The 19559-nt window shown below is 39.0% G+C and overlaps 1 protein-coding gene across 1 annotated transcript in view; it reads right to left on the bottom strand.

Annotated features, from left to right (window-relative positions):
* Nucleotides 1-19559, bottom strand: part of Wdr70 (WD repeat domain 70) — a 201947-nt gene that overhangs the window by 175134 nt on the left and 7254 nt on the right. Inside the window, exons 4-5 of the mRNA XM_048368484.1 lie at nt 15767-15884; nt 13672-13891 (exon numbers count right to left, since the gene is read on the bottom strand). Of these exons, the coding sequence (XP_048224441.1) occupies nt 13672-13891; nt 15767-15884 (338 nt within the window). The remainder of the gene's footprint in view (nt 1-13671; nt 13892-15766; nt 15885-19559) is intronic.

Raw genomic sequence — 19559 nt, 5'->3', positions numbered from 1 at the left:
CTACCCAACAGGTGCCTGGGAGGCTGTGTGAATTAACTTGGTGGTCTTGGTCTCATTTCAAATTCACAATTAGCTGCAGTTCTAGCATCCAGAAACAAATAAATGAACAAAAGGTCTTTCCAAATAAGGATTAAGGTCTATAGATGAATTTTAAAACTAAATTCTGTTGGTGTTTTTATTTGCATGCCTGCTAATATATCAAACCAGAACACTAAAAATATAAAATGCATTCAAAAACAAACTTTATGATCAAATTTCAGTAAAAGATAAATTCCATAAATCTTAGTATTCATGACTTAAAAATTACTTTTTAAAAATATCAAGAAATCTAAAGATTGACACAAAGCGTCCATTATATATATATATACACATACACACACACACACACACACACACACACACACACACACACACACAGAACTGGCAAAAGATCCAAAGAGCTTTTGTTTTCAAATATTATGTTTATTTCTATCTGAAAAACTGATGTGTCTGTTTCTAGGTTGTTTTTCTGACTCTTAGAAAAGTGAATAAAAAAATTTATGTGATTCTAGTTCTTAAAAACACTTAAGAGGGCTGGGAATACGACCTAGTGGTAGAGTGCTTGCCTTGCATACATGAAGCCCTGGGTCGATTCCTCAGCACCACATATACAGAAAAAGTGGCACTGTGGCTCAAGTGGTAGTGTGCTAGCCTTGAGCAAAAAGAAGCCAAGGGCAGTGCTCAGGCTCTGAGTTCAAGGCCCAGCACTGGCAAAAATAATAATAGTAATAATAAAATAACTAAATCCTTAGCCATAAAGAAAATGTAGGTCTAGGGCTGGGGATATAGCCTAGTGGCAAGAGTGCTTGCCTCGGTATACCCGAGGCCCTAGGTTCGATTCCCCAGCACCACATATACAGAAAACGGCCAGAAGCGGCGCTGTGGCTCAAGTGGCAGAGTGCTAGCCTTGAGCGGGAAGAAGCCAGGGACAGTGCTTAGGCCCTGAGTCCAAGGCCCAGGACTGGCCAAAAAAAAAAAGAAAAGAAAAAAAAAAAGAAAATGTAGGTGAAATTTACATTCAGATTCCATCTCACCCAGTCTATCAAGTAAACAAAAAATGGTGGCAAGGGGCTGGAAATATGGCCTAGTGCTCGCCTCGTATACATGAAGCCGTGGGTTCGATTCCTCAGCACCACATATATAGAAAACAGCCGGAAGTGGCACTGTGGCTCAAGAGGTAGAGTGCTAGTCTTGAGCAAAAAGAAGCCAGGGACAGTGCTCAGGCCCTGAGTCCAAGCCCCAGGACTGGCAACAAAAACAAAACAAATAAACAAAAAATGGTGGCAAGGACTGAGGGATGGCAGAGAACCCTCATCCACTGTTTGTGCGAATATAAATTAGTCCAGCCACTAAGGAAATCAGTATAGTTCCTCCAGACATCGAAAAGAAAAACCACAACATGATTCTGCTGTACCATTCTTGGGCATATATTTGAAGGAATGTTAAGTCAATGTAGAATAAAGTTACCTGTACAACCAAATTTACAAGCAGCCACTGTTTATAATATCTAAGTTACAGAGTCAGGATAGGTGTCCATCAGCAGATAAATAAAGAAAATGTGGAGAGTGAGTTTGAAATATACTGTATGCATAGACAGAAATTTCATGAAGTTGCACTGGAGCTGTGGCTCAAGTAGTAGAGCAATAGCCTTGTGCAAAAGAAACTCAGATACAGCAAAAAAAAAAAAAAAAGAAAAGCAGAAAGGTCAGTGAATCTGGGGATAGAGTCAAAGAAATTTGTGGAGACCAAATTATACAATGCTATACAGGTCAATGCAATGACTTGGGTTTCATTACAAATGTGACTGTTAGAAATGTGATAGAGATTTAGAGCAGGAAAGTGACAAGATCTGATATGCATGTTTTAAAGTTTGGCTGACACTGATGATCAGAAGAATAAACCTAACGTCCTATGTGTATCTGTAGCTTCTATTATTTTTTTTTATTTTTTATTTTTTGGCCAGTCCTGGGCCTTGGACTCAGGGCCTGAGCACTGTCCCTGGCTTCTTCCCGCTCAAGGCTAGCACTCTGCCACTTGAGCCACAGCGCCGCTTCTGGCCGTTTTCTGTATATGTGGTGCTAGGGAATCGAACCTAGGGCCTCGTGTATCCGAGGCAGGCACTCTTGCCACTAGGCTATATCCCCAGCCCCCTGTAGCTTCTATTATTGATGATGTTCTTGTATCACAAAAAAAAAACAATAAAAGATTAAAAAAAAGAATAAACCTTATTTCTTTTGATTAATGAAAATCTTAGGCTGGATACAATGGCTCCTATCTGTAAATCCCAGCTACTATTGAGCCACAGACCAGGAGGATCATGGCTCCAAGCCGATCAGGGCAAAAACTCAGCAATACCTCATATCAATCAATAAGTCAGGTATGGTAGTTTGTGCCTGTAATGCCAGCTATACAGGTGGGAAGACCACAGTTCAAGGCCAGGCAAAATAAGGAGACCTTACCAAAAATAAATAAATAAAACCAAATAGCTTGGATATGGCTCAAATGGTAGAGTGCCTAATAAGTACCAGACTCTAAATTCAAATGCAGTATCACCAAAAATGAACAACAAAAAACTATTAAATTAGCAGGTACCTGTATTAGATTTTCTACTAGTTAACTTTTATCCTATACAGGAATCTGATACCAAAAAAGATTTAAGATAAACTGTGGAAATATTTTAATATTTTACAATAAAAATGAACATATAAATAATACTCTAGTGTTCCTATCAATTTCCAATTCACTTGTTTCAACTTATAAAAACATTTATCAACGATTCTTAGGCCAAGTGTGGTAAAACACAACTAATCATACAAGCACTCAGGAGGCAGATACAGGAGGGTCTTAAGTGCAAGGCCAGCTTGGACTAAACAGTGAGACTCTGGCTCAAAAAGGAAAACTTGTTTGTTTCCTTCCACTGTACACAGGGAACAATTGGAAATGGAAAAGTAGTCTTGCCAAAATGTCTCTTCTGCCCCCTAGTGTCCAATACAGAACATGAAGCCCTTCACACATGGGCAATGTAGAAACACATTGACTGGATTTTGGAACAGATCTTATAGCATCCTCTACTGACAAGAGTTAGCAGATGTAATTAAATTGCTCTGTTTTAAAAAGGATCCTCTTTGGAAATTAAAATTATTAAGCTTCCTAACAAGGTTTAAAAAAAAACATTTTTCTTCTTATGAATATGTGCTGGTGGTTTATGCTGCTAGTTACTATGGAGGCTGACAGAAGAAGGATGTTGATTTGAGACCAGCACTGAGGAAAAACTTTTGAGACTTTATGTCAAAACTAAATCAGCAAGAACAAAGACAGGAGTGGCTGAAGGGAACAGCCTTAGAACAGCAAATAAGAAGCCCTTGTGTTCAAACATAAAAGACTTTAATTCCTAGTTAGTGTCAATTAAAATTGATCACTAATAAGTGATCATAAGAATGAAAATGATTAAAAACCCAGCAATTCTGTGTAATTTGTAATGCATCAATTCCTATGTTTAGTGTTTCCATGAATTTTTTTCATTCTCACATCAACTGCTGAAAACTAAGAGGTTGTGCTCACATTTAACTCTTCAATTTTCCCTTTGCATGAGAAAAAGAGACTGACTAGTGCTGATGGCTGGCAATGACCAAAGCCAAGAAGATGAAAAACCTAAGCCCAAAGACAAAGAATCACAATGGTGGTCCAAGCAAAGACTCCACCACAGAACACGCCAGCCAGAGAATCACACAGCACACATGGAAGACAGGTGTGCATAGCTAAAAGTCCCTGTTATAGCCAGCCTTTACTTACAGCCATAAAAATCCAACTTACAATTTTCTGTAGTATTAGAAAAAAGGTGAGCAAAGGTGTTGGAAGTCCTCAATAATTCCAACTTTAGTTACAAGTTACACCCTCCTTCAACTTAAAAAAATAAAATTATGTACAAATACAAATGTTTTCAAATAATTTTCACTTCTTTTCCTTGATACTTCCTACATGAAGTTTTGCTTACTCAGTTCCCACAAAAATAATTACAAATCACATTACATTTAAAACCCAAATTTGCTACTACTGTAGGTAAATAAAATTGAATTAAAAGCAACTTTACCATCAGAAAAAAATACCATAGACACAGATATAGATACACATTTCCAGTCCAGTGACTTAAATACTAAACCTAACAACTAACTAGTAACTGAAGTAAAATGCATATTTTAAAAAGCAATGACTCCCAAAGCCTTGTTTCCTGTTACCTTAGGCTGCAAAGTAGTCCAAGGAAGTCTACAAGAAAGTAGCATTTTATTAAAGTTTTAATTAATTTACTTTATTATTACAATTACATGAGTCAGGTAATGAGTATATTTCCTTTCCAGCATTGTCTTCTATTCCCTCCGTCTCTCCCAGTCTCTCCCTCCCATCTCCACCCATAAGCAGTATAGTTCACTTTCATCAATGTCCAGTGAGCTCCACTGCTGCACTTTTTCACTCTTTTTCCTTCAAGTTCTTGCCCTGGTTATAAACCATACAAACAGATGGGGTACAGCTTAGGGACAATGTCCAGGCCCAGCATCAAGCCCCAGTACTGACAAAAAAAGTTAAGACAAAGGCATATAAAATAGGTATTGTGGAAACAGATGTTTTCTTACATTGCTACACTCACATTTCCTCTGTTTTCCTCTCTATATTCTATTTGTCATAGAAAAAATTAAGGATCACCATATCGTCAAGAAAAAACATAAAGAGCCAGGTGCCAGTAGCTCACACCTGTAATCCTAGCAATTCAGGAGTCTAAGAACTGAGGATCGAAGTTCAAAGCCAACCCAGGCAGAAAAAACAGAGTGAGAAGCTTATCTCTAATTAACCACTCAAAAACCAGAAGTTCAAAGTGGGAGAGTGCCTTAAGCAAACATCTCAGCACCTAGGCCCTGAGTTCAAGGCCAGGACCGACAAAAATAAAAAAGAAAAAAATATACTCCAATGTCATAAAATTAAGATTTTTGATTTTGAAAACCAAAAATTTCCATTCCATCTAAATATTACCTCTGCTGCACTAGAGGCTACAGTAGCTTAACTGCTGTACCTATAATCCACAATTTTCTGCACCTTGGTCATGAGATAGGAAGGCAAAAGGGAGTCAGAGGAGTGCTTACCACATTTCATGATTTAACAAGGGCAACAATTAAACTCTGCTACAAAAGGCAGAAACCAATCCTAGACAAGCAGCTGGTGTTTGAAAGGGTAACTTAAAGGAAACCCCATCTGAAATGGTCCCTTAAATCAATACAGTATTTTAGCAATGGAAAAGAAACATTAAAACACTGATCAGCATCAACTCAAAACACAGACTTTCTATGTCAGAGAGAATTAATTAACAAGCAAAAAGGGATTGGTAAAATCTGATAAACTTAACCAGGTCTTCTACATTATCAGTAATATCCTATTTTTTTAATTAGACATGTCCTAGAAGACTTTTTTGTAATTTTTTGGTAGTGCTAGATTTGAACTGAGGGCCCCAGGTTTACTAGGCAACCATTCTACCACTGGAATTATGCCCCAGACCATTTTGCCTGAGGCCAGCCTCAAACCTCAATCCTACCAAGGCCTTCCAGACAGCTGAATTACAGACACACCATACCAAACCCAGCTTAGTTATAAAGGTTCTCATCAACTTTTTTACCTGGACTAGCTTCCAACCACAAACCTCCTAAGTTACACAAGTATACTACCATGCTCCACTCGTTCCGGGCTTGCTTTGTGTTGTTTTCCCTGCTGTACTCAAATTTCAACTCCAGGCCTCCTACTTCCTAAGCAGGTACTCTATCGCTTATTCATGGACTTGTTTTTTAGATTAGGTTTATAACTTTTCATGGGGCTAGCTTCAAACCACAATCTTCCTAATTTTTCTCCCTAAGAGCTGGAGTTCGAAATGTGAAAATATAGCTTGAAAATATACATTACGTACTATTTTAGAGCCAGTGCTAATTGGGAAACAAACTATATACTAATAGTAGATACAAAGGATGTGGGTAAAAACCTCCCCTAAAAATAATGTAACACTAAGTACAGTATAATTACTATAACCCCAACAAAAAGTTGGTGTTCCTATGTCAATAAATACACCAGGTATGTTGGTGGACATCTGTAATAATCCAGGCTGCATGAGAGGCATACAGGAAAGGATCTCAGTCCAAGGACTGTATGCTTTATTATTCCTTTAGGTACATATCTAGCAGTAGAGCAGGCTCATATGGTAGTTCTATTATTTTAAGGAAACTTCACACTCATTTCCATCGTGGCTGTACCAAATTAAACTTCCAACAATGTAGAAAGGTTATCTCGTCCATACTATCATCCTTGCCAGAATTTATGTACTTCTGACTTACATTTCCTTGATGGTCAAGGATGTTTAATATTTCTTCATGTATTTATTAGCCATCTGTATTTCTTCCTCTGAGAACTGTCCAATTATTATGCCCATCTATGGATTGGGTATCTGTTCTTTTGGGGGGGTTTTGGCTTGCCAGTCCTGGGCCTTGGACTCAGGGCCTGAGCACTGTCCCTGGCTTCTTTTTACTCAAGGCTAGCAGTCTGCCACTTGAGCCACAGCGCCTCTTCTGGCCTTTTCTATATGTGGTGCTGAGGAATCGAACTCAGGGCTTCATGTATACAAGGCAAGCACTCTTGCCACTAGGCCATATTCCCAGCCCCTCTTTTGTTTTGTGTGTGTGTGTGTGTGTGTGTGTGTGTGTGTGTGTGTGTGTGTGTGTGTGTGTGTGTGTGTGTGTACTGGGACTTGAACTCAGGGAGTGGGTACTGTCCTTTAGCTGTTTTTGCTCAAGGCTAGCACTGTAACACTTGAGCCACAGCCCTACTTTTTGCTTTTGGTGGTTAATTGGCAGTTAAGAGACCTTTCTGCCCAGGCTGGGTCCAAACCACAATCCTCAAATCAGCTCTGTCTCTGGAATAGCTAGATTACAGGCCCGAGTCACTGTCCCGTTGACTGGCTTTTAATTTTTTTTTGTTGTTGTTGGTGCCAGTCCTGGGGTTTGAACTCAGGGCCTGAGCACTGTCCCTGGCTTCTTTTTGCTCAAGGCTAGCACTCTGCCACTTGAGCTACAGTGCCACTTCTAGCTTTTTCTATATATGTAGCGCTGAGAAATCGAACCCAGGGCTTCATGTATGTGAAGCAAGCACTCTACCACTAGGCCACATCCGCGGCTCCTAATTTTTTTTTTAATTCTTTATACATTCTCCATACTAGTCACATCAGGTGCAAAGGTTTCTGCAATCCCATTTCAGTTCTAGCTATTATTTCTTGACCTACTACAATCCTATTCAGAAAATTGTTATCTATGCTATGCTTGTATCTTGAAGCGTCTCTCCCTAGTTTCAAAGATTCAAGTCTTACCACCATTAGTCACTGATCCATTTCACGATGATTTTTGTACAGTATAAGAGAAAGATCTAGTTTCGTTCTTCTATGATGGATTTCCAGTTTTGCCAGCATCATTTGCTGAAGAGGGTGTCTTTTTCCTATATATTTTTCTAGTGCCTTTGTCAATAATGACAGCTACAGATTTATTTCTGGGACCTCTATTCTTTTTTTTTTTCTTTTTTTTGCCAGTCCTGGGCCTTGGACTTAGGGCCTGAGCACTGTCCCTGGCTTCTTTTTGCTCAAGGCTAGCACTCTGCCACTTGAGCCACAGAGCCACCTCTAGCCGTTTTCTGTATATGTGGTGCTGGAGAATCGAACCCAGGGTTTCATGTGTAGGAGGCAAGTACTCTTGCCACTAGGCCATATTCCCAGCCCCGGGACCTCTATTCTTATTCCATTGTTCTATGTGTCTGTTTTGTGCAGACTCATGCTGTTTTACTTATTATGGCTCTGTAGTATAGTTTGAATTGGTTATTGTAATACCTCTAGCATTGCTCTTTCTAATCGAAATTGTTTTGGCTATTCAAGTCTTCTGAGCTTCCATATTAACTTTTTTATTAGTTTTCAAGTTGTGTGAAGAATGTCAATGGAATTTTGAAGAAGTTGTGCCAAATCTGAAGATCACTTTAAACAGCATTACGATAATAGAAGAATATAAGAGCTCTTTCCATAATCTAATGTCTTCAATTCCTTTCTTCAGAACTTTTTAGCTTCTCTTTTAACAACCTTTGACCTACTTGTCTAGGTTCACTGCCAGGTATTTTTTTCTCTATGGCTACTATGAAGAGGACAGAGTTCCTGATTTCTTTCTTAGTAGGGTCAGTGGGTTTATTATTCGTATGTTTTTGCTTTTCAGTACTAGAGTTTGAACTCTGGATTTCACACTTGTTATGTACTCTACCAACTGAGCTATACCTCTAGCCCTTTTTCCTCTGGTTAATTCTGAGATAAGATCTTGTTTTTCGCCCCAGCTTAGAACACAATCCTATTTATACATTCTACCATAGCTGAAGTGACAAGTGCTAGCTAGCTACCATGCTCAGTTTCTTTCTGTTAAGATGATGTCTCCTGAACTTTTGTCCAAGATCGACTCAAAACATGACTTTCTGATTTCCACCTGTTAAGTAGCTTGATGTGAACACTAACACCTGGTTCCTGTGCTTCAAGAAACAATATATTTTAAGCAATATCCAATATACTTGAGTATTCAAAAAACATAGAACATAAAGATAATCATCTATGCAGGTAAATTAAATAATGTATGATTAAGTAAACAGTCATAGTAGTATGGGAAGGACATCAGAATTACCTTTGGAGTCTTATGTTTGTACTACAGTTACAGTACTTAAGGCAGAACCTACCCAGCTCTACTGAACTGATCTCCAAAGTACAGAACCTAAGCACACATATTTTTAACTGCACCAAAAATAATTCTTGAATTTAGATTAACAAATATTGGTTTAAAGAAGTTTTAGTCAGGAGCCAGTGGCTCACACTTGTAATCCTAGCTACTCAGGAGATTGAGACCTGAGGATTGTAGTTGGAAGCCAGCCAAAGCAAGAAAACTCATGAAACTCTCATCTCCAATTAACCACCAGAAAACTAGAAGTAACACTGTGACTCTAAGTGGTAGAGTGCTAGCCTTAAGAGGGAAAAAAAAAAAGTCCAGGGACATTGCCCAGGCCCCCAAGTTCAAGCTCATGAAAGACCATTGATCAAATATCAGTTCACACCATCTGAAAATTGAAAGCCCTCATTTAAAGCCACTGTAACTTCTTCAAATCTATGAATGGCTAACACACATTGTCTTCTACTCCCATCCTTACCTAGTCCTACTTTTACTTTTCCATACAGCTACACTATGGATTGAATCGCATTTCAGCTCCAAATCAAAGATCTTTATGAAATCCGAATTTATAACATGTTGTTACTTCTAAACAGTTCCTACACATAATATGACCTATCCCCAATACAAAACAAAATATAACCTCCATGGCTCAAATTCCACTCCTCCTCAAAGTATTCCTTCATGCCTCTGGCTTTGATCTCATCCACCTCATCTTTCCACTAGCAAGAAAACCCAGCCATGCACTAGTCACTTGACATGTCACCAACATATCTGTCCTTACATATATTTGGGCCTCACTATAGCAATATTTCACCTGCTTTCAGTTTTTCTCCTTCTGTGCTGTTTACCAGCATCCCTTTCTCTCATCAAGTCAATCTGCAAACACTTTGCAGAAATCTAGTGTCCAGAATTGTGAGAAAATAAATTTCTGTGTTTAAGCTATCCAGTCTATGGTATTTTGTTTCTTCCTCATTTGTAAAATACCTTCTGCTATGTTCCCACAGAGCTATTACTCCTTGCCTTGGGAAGAGAAGGGAGTATACATTTTCTGGTGTCTCAAATGAGATTCTATGGGATCAGGGTCTTAGTACCGTGTTTAGCCTTAATTTAACTTTCTTAGAGGCCTCATCTCCAAATACTGCCACAATGGAGGTTATACCTCCATGCATGAATTATGACCAGGCACAAACGTTCAGTTTATTATGAAATAGTCTCAAATTTTATAGTACTCTGGAAACTGCCTATAACAATTAAGCACATCTTAGGCTGGGAATGTGCCTTAGCATACATGAAGGCCTAGGTTCAATTCCTCAGCACCACATAAACATAACAAAGCTGGCAAGCTTCAGGACTGGCAAAAAAGAAAAACATATTCCTCACAGTTCCACAGCAGTCAATGTTTCCATAGCACATTTGCTGTGATTATCAATGTGTGCTTACAAATGAAATTCCAAATGAGGGTTCTATACATGTCCAACATATCAAATGTATTACTGAAATCTATACTAATTTATCTTAGTATATCTGATTGTGAATTTGTTCTCCTCTCCTTGTAATTCTACCATGTTTTACTTCCCACACTGAAATACTATATTTAATACACAGAGTTTTAAAACTGTCTAACATTTCTAAAGAATAGTTATATTTAGTATGTCACTCTTACAACTAATTAGAACTATAACACTAAGATTTTTTTGCTTGTTACTGGCACCAAAAACAGATTTTGCTGATATCAATTTTATAACATAAGCAGCTAACTTTTGGCATTTTTCTACTATATATAATTTCTTAGCAGTAATGGGACTTGAACACAAGGTCTCCTACTTAGGCTTAATATATTCTTTTCTATTCTTACTTATTCTCTTACTTGTTCTTTTCTGTTCTCTTACTCAATCTTTCTGTTTAATAGTACTTAAGATACTAATACTAAAAAACAGAATATACTGAATTCTTTAATTCAATCTGACAAAGTGGCAAATTTAGCTTGCTTATATCTACTGTGAATACTGATATAACTGTATTTATTCCAACTATCTTACTTTACAGTATCTATTTACCAAGACTTTTTTTCCCTCAATTTCTACCTTTTACTAGAATGGCTTTTACAAGAATTTTCACTGATAATATATCAAGAGAACTATAGTAGAAGTCATACAGAAAGTAAAAGGGTGAGTTATCTGCTGGGTAGTGGCTTATAGCTGTAATCCTAGCTATGTAGGAGGCTGGAATCAGGAGAATCTTGGTTTCAGACCAGCCTGGGCAAAAAAGTTTATGAGTATCCATCTCAACAGAAAAAGTTCAGTGCATCGGCACACATCTGTGAACAACAGATATTTCAAAGGTACAATTGATCTTGAGAGGGAAAAAAAAAACAGTCCAACATTGAGATTTTTGAAATTTATTATAAAACAAGATATATTTAATGAGATCAGCCAACTTCATCCTTGTTTTGCTTATTTTAGATATACATGTACAAGTAAGCACTGAACACACACACACACCTGTTACTTCATGGGAAAGAAAGATTCACAAAATTTAAATTAAAACATTTGTTTAGTCAACTCAAACATAAATGGACAAGTTTGGTATCCTGTGCACTGAATAGAAATATTCTTATTCAGGAATACTAATTGTAAGCTGAGCACTGGTGGCTCACGCCTCTAATCCTAAGCTAATCAGTAAACTGAGACCTGATGATCATGGTTTAAGGTCAGCTTAGGCAGAAAAGTTCATGAGGCACATATCTCCGATTAACCAAAAAAGCCACAAGTGGAACTGTGGCTCAAGTAGTAGGGTCTTGAGTACAAAAGCTCAAGGACAGCACCCAGGCCCCAGGACTAGCACCAAAAATAGTAATTATTACTATTATCTATTATTCTTTTATAAAGTCTCTGACAGGTCTTTTTGTTTGTTTGTTTGTTTGTTTGTTTTGGCCAGTCCTGGGCTTGGACTCAGGGCCTGAGCACTGTCCCTGGCTTCTTTTTGCTCAAGGCTAGCACTCTGCCACTTGAGCCACAGCGCCACTTCTGGCCGTTTTTTGTATATGTGGTGCTGGGGAATTGAACCCAGGGCCTCGTGTATCCGAGGCAGGCACTCTTGCCACTAGGCCATATCCCCAGCCCCTCTCTGACAGGTCTTAAAAAGCCACTTTTCTAGCTGGGCATCAGTGGTTCATGCTTGTAATCCTAGCTACTCAGGAGACTAAGATCTAAGGATCACAGTTTGAAACCAGCCCCAAAAGGAAAATGTTTGCATTCTTATCTCCAATTAACCACCAAAAAAACTGAAATGGAGCTCTGGCTCAAGTGGTAGAACACTAGCCTTCAGCAAAAGAGCTCAGGGACAAAGATTAGGCCATGAGTTTAAGCCCCAGGACCAGCAACCAAAAAGCCATTTTTAACCTTTGTTTGTATTAATTTCTTATTTTACTATTGAAAATAATTTGTTACATAGAGAAGGAAAATGAATGGGGTTTTTTTTGTTGTTGTTGTTGTTTTTTTTTTTTGCCAGTACTAGGCCGTGAACTCAGGGCCTGAGCACTGTCCCTGGCTTCTCTTTGCTCAAAGCTAGCACTCTGCCACTTGAGCCACAGCGCCACTTCTGGCCATTTTCTGTATATGTGGTGCTGAGGAATCGAACCCAGGGCCTCATGTATACGAGGCAAGCACTCTTGCCACTAGGCCATATTCCCAGCCCTTTATTGTATTTTTGTCAGCACTAAAGTTTGAACTAGGGCTTCATACATGCTTAGCTTGCTTGCTCAGGTGGTACTCTGTCACTTAAACTACTCCTCCCGCCCAAAGAAGAAAGGTGTTGTATCAAACACAAGTACCAGTCGTTTTCTAATCATTTTTTTCCTTTTTCTAATTTGTAGGTCATATGTCTTATTTCTATTCTTTAACTATAACTGGCATAATGACCGTAAACATAAATTTAATATCTCTACAAACTTCCCAAATAATACAAGGGTGTCAAAAAACCCCACAAAAACTAACCTTATTCTGCCATCTTCCTCTTCTTTTTTCTTTCTTTCTTTTTTTCGCTAGTCCTGGGGCTTGAACTCAGGGCCTGACCACTGTCCCTGAACGCTCAAAGCCTACTTGAGCCACAGTACCACTTCTGGCCTTTTCTGTTGATATGGTACTGAGGAATCAAATCCAGAGTTTCATGCATGCTAGGCAAGCACTCTACCCCTAAGTCACATTCCCAGCCCCCCGTTTCATTCTTACAGATAATTTTAGATCCACTTAGTTTTAATGTGCTAAATTTCTTCATTGTTATTTATATACATTATACTTAAAGCATATGTTTAACAAAATGTCTTTTCTTTTAAACACATTGCTTCCTCTCTCCATTTACTTATCTACTTATTTAATTACTTGTTTCTTACTCACTTATTTTGGCAGTCTTGGGCAAGTACCCTTGCCAGGCAGGTACTCTACCATCTGAGACATGCCACCATCCCTTTTTACTTCCGTTATTTTGATACTAGGGTCTTGCTTTTTGCCAGCTTAGCCTGGACCAAAATCTTCCTATTTATACTTCTCATATATCTTGGACAGCAAGCCTGTACCACTAAGCCAGTTTTGTTGGCCCAGATACAGTCTCACAAATTTTTGCCCAGGCTTGCCTTGAACTGCTGATAATACTAATTTTATCCTCGAGTAGACAGGATTGATTACAGATGTGGGCTTCCATTTATTGTTTTTGAGTTCTTCTTCCTTTCTATAAGGTTCTTTCAACAAGTACTGTCAGGCTTTTGGGGGGGTTCTTAATTTACTTTAACTCATCATTAACAATAAGAAGAATATTGATCTTCATACTACTATTACTCCCCTAAATTCTTACATTACCATTAAATACTTACTTCCTCTTCATCATCTTCACCATCATCATCATCATCATCATCATCATCATCATCATCTTCTTCTTCTTCTTCTTCACCAAGAGGTGGAGGTAAAGGACCGAGGATATTCTCTTCCATAAGATTACTTGATCCTCCTACCATTTTAGGGGGTAAAGGAGGGCCAATTAACTCATCATCAGAAGAATCAGAACTGTCTTCACTTTCACTGCTGCTCGTGTCCCTGAAAACATAAAAACAGAAATGCTTTGCCTCTGCTGCTTTACTCTTTGCCTTTCAAGTGAATCCCGAGTTCTCAGAAAATCTGGTCTCTCCTTTTAATAAGTTTAAATTTGTAATTGAAACATTAAGTGTATAACTCAGATACTAATTTTATATTGTTAAAAAAAAAACTTTAGCTGAGCGCTGGTGGCTCATGCCTATAATCCTAGCTACTCAGGAGGCTGAGATCTGAGACTGCAGTTCAAAGGCAGCAGTTCAAAGCCCAGCAGAAAAATCCATGAGATTCTTATCTCCAATAAACTAAGAAAAAGCCAGAAGTGGTGCTGTGGCTCCAGTAGTAGAGCGATACCATTGAGCACAAAGAGGCTCGGGAACAGCACCTAGGCCCAGAGTTCAAGCCCCAAGATAGGCAAAAATTACCTAGTTTATCATGCTCAAACATAACTTAAAGACAAAGATAATAGCATAGCAAATACACATTAAAGGTTTGTTAAGTCGTTACCACTTATAAAAAGAACAGCCAGACACCAGAGGCTGACAACTGTAATCCTAACTCATCAAGAAGCTGAGATCTGGGCTGGGAATGTGGCTTAGTGGTAGAGTGCTTGCCTAGCATGCATGAAACCCTGGGTTCCATTCCTCAGTACAACATAAACAGAAAAACCAGAAGTGGCTTTGTAGCTCAAGTGGTAGAGTGCTAGCCTTGAACACAAAAGAAGCTCAGGGACAGTGCCCAGGCCCTGAGTTCAAGCCCCAGGACTGGCAAAAATAAAAAAAGAAGCTAAGATCTGAGAATCACAGTTCAAAGCCAATCCAAGCAGACAAAGCCTAGATACTAGAAAAGAATGAGAAAGTAATATGGCTCAAGTAGTAGAGAGCTAGCTTTGAATAAAAAAGCTAAGGAAGAACTGAGAGCCTTGAATTCAAGCCTCAATAGGGGCACAAAAAGAAATACAAAAAAAACAGAAGAATATGATATTAGAATATTCATATTATTAGAACATTAATAGACTATAATAGAAAAATGTTAAACACTAGACCCATATAGTGAAAATAACTGAGATAATGCCTCTATTAACTGTATTGAAACTCAATGCAATACAATAAACAACAAAAAAAAGTTAAGAAGTAAAATTATTCTTAAACTTTTTTATTATCTTTAAGTGGTTATACAAAATAAATCAGGAGGACTAGGAATATGGCCTAGCAACAAGTGTGCTTGCCTCGTATACATGAAGCCCTGGGTTCAATTCTCCAGCACCACATACATAGAAAATGGCCAGAAGTGGCGCTATGGCTCAAGTGGCAGAGTGCTAGCCTTGAGCAAAAAGAAGCCAGGGACAGTGCTCAGGCCAAGTCCAAGGCCCAGGACTGGCAAAAAAAAATAAAATAAAATAAATCAGGAAAGTAAGGCAAAATAAAAAAATATTACTCATAAAATGTTTCAATACAAATTCTAAAATGAAAACTACTGCTTAGTGCTAATTCAAGATTGCCAACATTAAATGTAGCTTTTTTAACCCCAGGGCATATCATATACATTCTCAGTTGTGTTTGTGTGTGTATTGGTACTGAAGCTTGAACTCAGCCTGGAAGTTGCCCCTGAGCTTTTATGCTCAAGGCTAGTTCTCAACACTTGAGCCACAGCTCCACTTCCAGGTTTTTGGTGGTTACTTGGAAGCCTCACAAACTTTCCTGCCTAAAATGGCTTCAAACCTTGATCTTTAGATCTCAGCTCCTGAGTAGCTAGATTACAAGCCTGAGCCGCAGACATCTGGCTTATGCACGCTTCTTATCAGAACTTTTGCCTAAATTGTGTTTTGGAGATCTAGAAAATGAGAATATAATCAAAACTTTTAAAAGAAAAATTATTCACCTTGATGGCTTTGAGCAATCTCTGACTGCATTTGAACCTGATGATGTTGGTTCAATATCTTCACTTTGTCTTCTTAATTCTTTCTCTCTGTTCATTTCTTCCTCTTTTTCTCTTGCTTCTAAAAAGATTTTTTTTTAAGTTTCCAACAGTTAGACTTCAAAGTTCATCCATATTAATCTGAAAATTACTCTCTCTCTCTCTCTCTCTCACACACACACACACACACACACACACAAAGAGACTTAGGAGTGTTTAACAGCAGAACTTAACAAATGCATAGCATAGCAGTCCAGCAGTTCTCTAAAAAGCTAAACATATGTTTAAAAGTACTACCTTTTACATCTGGGTTCATATTCCAAAAAAAAAAGTAAAGTAGGTCTTGAAGAGGTATTTGTATAATCATATTAATAGCAGCATTACTCAAAATATCAAAAATGTGGATGTAAGCAAATGTTTATCTACAGGCAAAAGGGTAAGCAAAATGAGATGTACATATTGATGTATATATGAGGTATATATATGCATGTGGAGACTGTTATCTCCAAGTAATAACCAAAAAGCCAGAAGAAGAGCTATGGCTCAAGTGGTAGAGCATTGGCCTTGAGCAAACAACCTCAGGCTTTGGACATAGGCCCTGAGTTCAAGTGAGCACCAGCACCAGAAAAAGAAAAAAAATTAAAAAAGGAAATTTTACAGCATTATAACTTGGGTAAATACTAAATATGCTGACAGAAATAAACCAATCTCAAAAAGATAAATACTGTAGGATACCAATACAAGTAACATACAATGCCTAGAAATCAAAATCTGAGATAAAAAGCAGAATGGTGGCTTGATGAGAGCTAGAAGGAGCTAGAATAACACATTATTGTTTAGTGGATGAAGTTTCAGCTTCACAAGATTGAGAGATGGAGATGGATGGTGGTGTGATGAAAGCCACTCAATTACACTATATAAAATAGTTAACAGTACATTTTAGAAAAACATTATCAGCACATTGACCATCATTGGGAAGATATAACAAAATTATATTAACATAAAATGTAGCCAATAAAAAGCGATGAAAGGAGCTGGGAATGTGGCTTAGTGGTAGAGCGCTTGCCTACCATGGGTTCAATTCTTCAGCACTACATAAACAGAAAAAAACGGAAGTGGCGCTGTGGCTCAAGAGGTAGAGTGCTAGCCTTGAGCAAAAAGAAGCCAGGGACAGTGCTCAGGCCCTAAGTTAAAAATCTAAGACTGGCAAAAAAAAGTGATGAAAAATGTAGAAATATGGGGTATACTCAGTAAAATCTGCATGTGACTAGTGTGCAAAGCAAGAAGGCCCTATGTGCATTCATGAAAGCAAAAGCTTAGGGACAGTACCCAGACCCAAGACTGGGAGAGAGAGCACTACAGCGTGCGTGCGTGCTTGTGCGTGTATGTGTGTGTGTTGGTCCTGGAGAGGTTCTAGGCACCATCCCTGAGCTTATTTGCTCAAGGCTAGCATTCTATCACTTGAACCATGTGCCATTTCCAGGTTTTCTGAGTAGTTTACTAGAGGTAAAAGTCTCATGGACTTTTCTGCTCTTACTGGCTTCAAACCACAATCCTCAGATCTCAGCCTCTTGAGTAGCCAGGATTACAGGCATAAGCCATAGGCACCCAGCCATCATGCTGATTTTTTAACCCACTGAACTGATGTGGGTCAAAAATCAATAATGTTGTACACTATTGTCTGCTGGAAGAAGCAGGGAAAAATTGAGGAGGGGGAGAAGACGAATGGAAGAAGGGAGGTGCTGGTGGCTCATGCTTGTACTCCTAGCTACTCAGGAGGCTGAGATCTGAAGACAGTGGTTTGAAGCCAGCCCAGGCATAATTGGTACAACACTAACCTTGAGCACAAAAACTCAGATACAGTGCCCAAGCATTGAGTTCAAAAGCCCCACAACCAGCAACAACAGCAACAAAGAAGCAGTAGAACACTTAAGAGCACATATGTTTGGCTCTTATCTTCATCCTGTTCTTTTCAGTCAAGGGTATCAGCATTTGTACTCTAAGCTCCCTCTCTCCCTCCAGTATTAGATCTAATTTTGCCCCTCATCAGGAAAAAATACTGTGCAGAAATTATTACATGTGTTTTATCTTTTATTCCCGCTGTTTCCTTTGTTAAGAAAACCATAATTTTCTCAAGAGGCAGCATTGTGCTTGAGTCAGTACTGGGTTCTTTTGTGCCCAGAGAAGGTGTTAAGTTTGATTCCAAGTCAAAACATATTATCCTATAAATGGCTGTTTTTAGAAAGTACTTGCTGTACAATACTGACTAGTAAGATACAATGGTAAGTACATTGGATGCCTATCTCACTCCTAAAACAAATATTCAACAGTTCTCCTTTACTGGCTATATATATGGTCATCTCTGAATATGGCACTTTAACTTCTAGGTCAGGTGCTTGAGGCTCAAGCCTATAATCCTAACTACTCAGGAGGCAGAAATCTAAGGACAGCAGTTAAAAGCCTGGGAAGGAAAGTACACGATATTATCATCTCCAGTTCACCACCAAAAAGCCAGAAGTAAAGCTGTGGCTCTAAGTCGTGGAGTGCCTTTGTTACCGGGTTCGAGGGAGGAGATTCCACATCCCTCCAAGAGTCCACGGCAGAGACAGTCTCAAGCAAAAAGATGGATTTATTGGGGAAGCAAAAAGTGAACTGACCAGCTAGGGACACAGTGCAGACTCTGGGAGCTAAAACTGGGACCCATAACAGTCCTCGAGCTCGGGTTTATAAAGGTAAAAGTGTAGCACCAATGTTGGGAGTTGACACAGGGGGTAGAGCAAGCAACAAACAAGCAAGCCATTTACAGAAGCAGGATGCTGACCTAATATTTAACTTCATGTTAACAATTGTTACCATGTTTCCCCAATCAAGATGGAGTTAGCTGGGCTGGGGATATGGCCTAGTGGCAAGAGGGCTTGCCTCATATACATGAGGCCCTGGGTTCGATTCCTCAGCACCACATATACAGAAAATGGCCAGAAGTGGTGCTGTGGCTCAAGTGGCAGAGTGCTAGCCTTGAGCAAAAAAGAAGCCAGGGACAGTGCTCAGGCCCTGAGTTCACGGCCTAGGACTGGCCAAAAAAAAAAAAAAAAAAAAAAAGATGGAGTCAGCTCTACTTCCTACAACACCTTGAGTAAAGAAGCTGAGTGCCCAGGTATAGAGTTCAAACCCATATAAAGGCACAAAGGGAAAAAACAGACTTCCTGCTGGCAAGGGGCATAGACATTAGGGGTAAAAGGCGGAGACGTGGACCCTCCAGGAGAAGGCAAGCAGCAGTTGTCCCTTGGTGGTAGATGCCAGTCCTTCTAAGAAGCTTGGAAGAAGTCTCATGAGGCAGGGGCTTTATCTTAAGAATTGACCACAACGGAGGAGGTAACAAGTAGAACAAGAAATGTACTCACTGCCTTTCATATGAACCTGTAACCCCTCAGTATCACACTTGACAATAAAGAAAAAATGTAAAAAAGAATTGACCACAAATACTGCCAAGAGTTATTTCTCCAAAACTACCCATTTATTCCTTCAGCTTGTGGAATAGATCAAACCCAGAATGGAGCATTTGAGAGGGAACCTAGACGGGAGGAGGGTCCCTGGAATCCAGCCCACAATGCACTTTTGAGGGCACAAGCCACAAGGTTGGGCCACTGAGACTGATTTTCTAGCCTACGAGGGTTTTGATTTTATGGAGTAGTCTGATAAGGGCATAGGAGTCCAATGAGGGCATAGAGGAGGGTCCATAAAGAGGTAGACAGGAGTT

Source organism: Perognathus longimembris, chromosome 19, assembly GCF_023159225.1.
Source record: "Perognathus longimembris pacificus isolate PPM17 chromosome 19, ASM2315922v1, whole genome shotgun sequence".
NCBI classification, from domain to species: Eukaryota; Metazoa; Chordata; class Mammalia; order Rodentia; family Heteromyidae; genus Perognathus; species Perognathus longimembris.
This window is presented reverse-complemented; position numbering and strand designations above follow the sequence as displayed.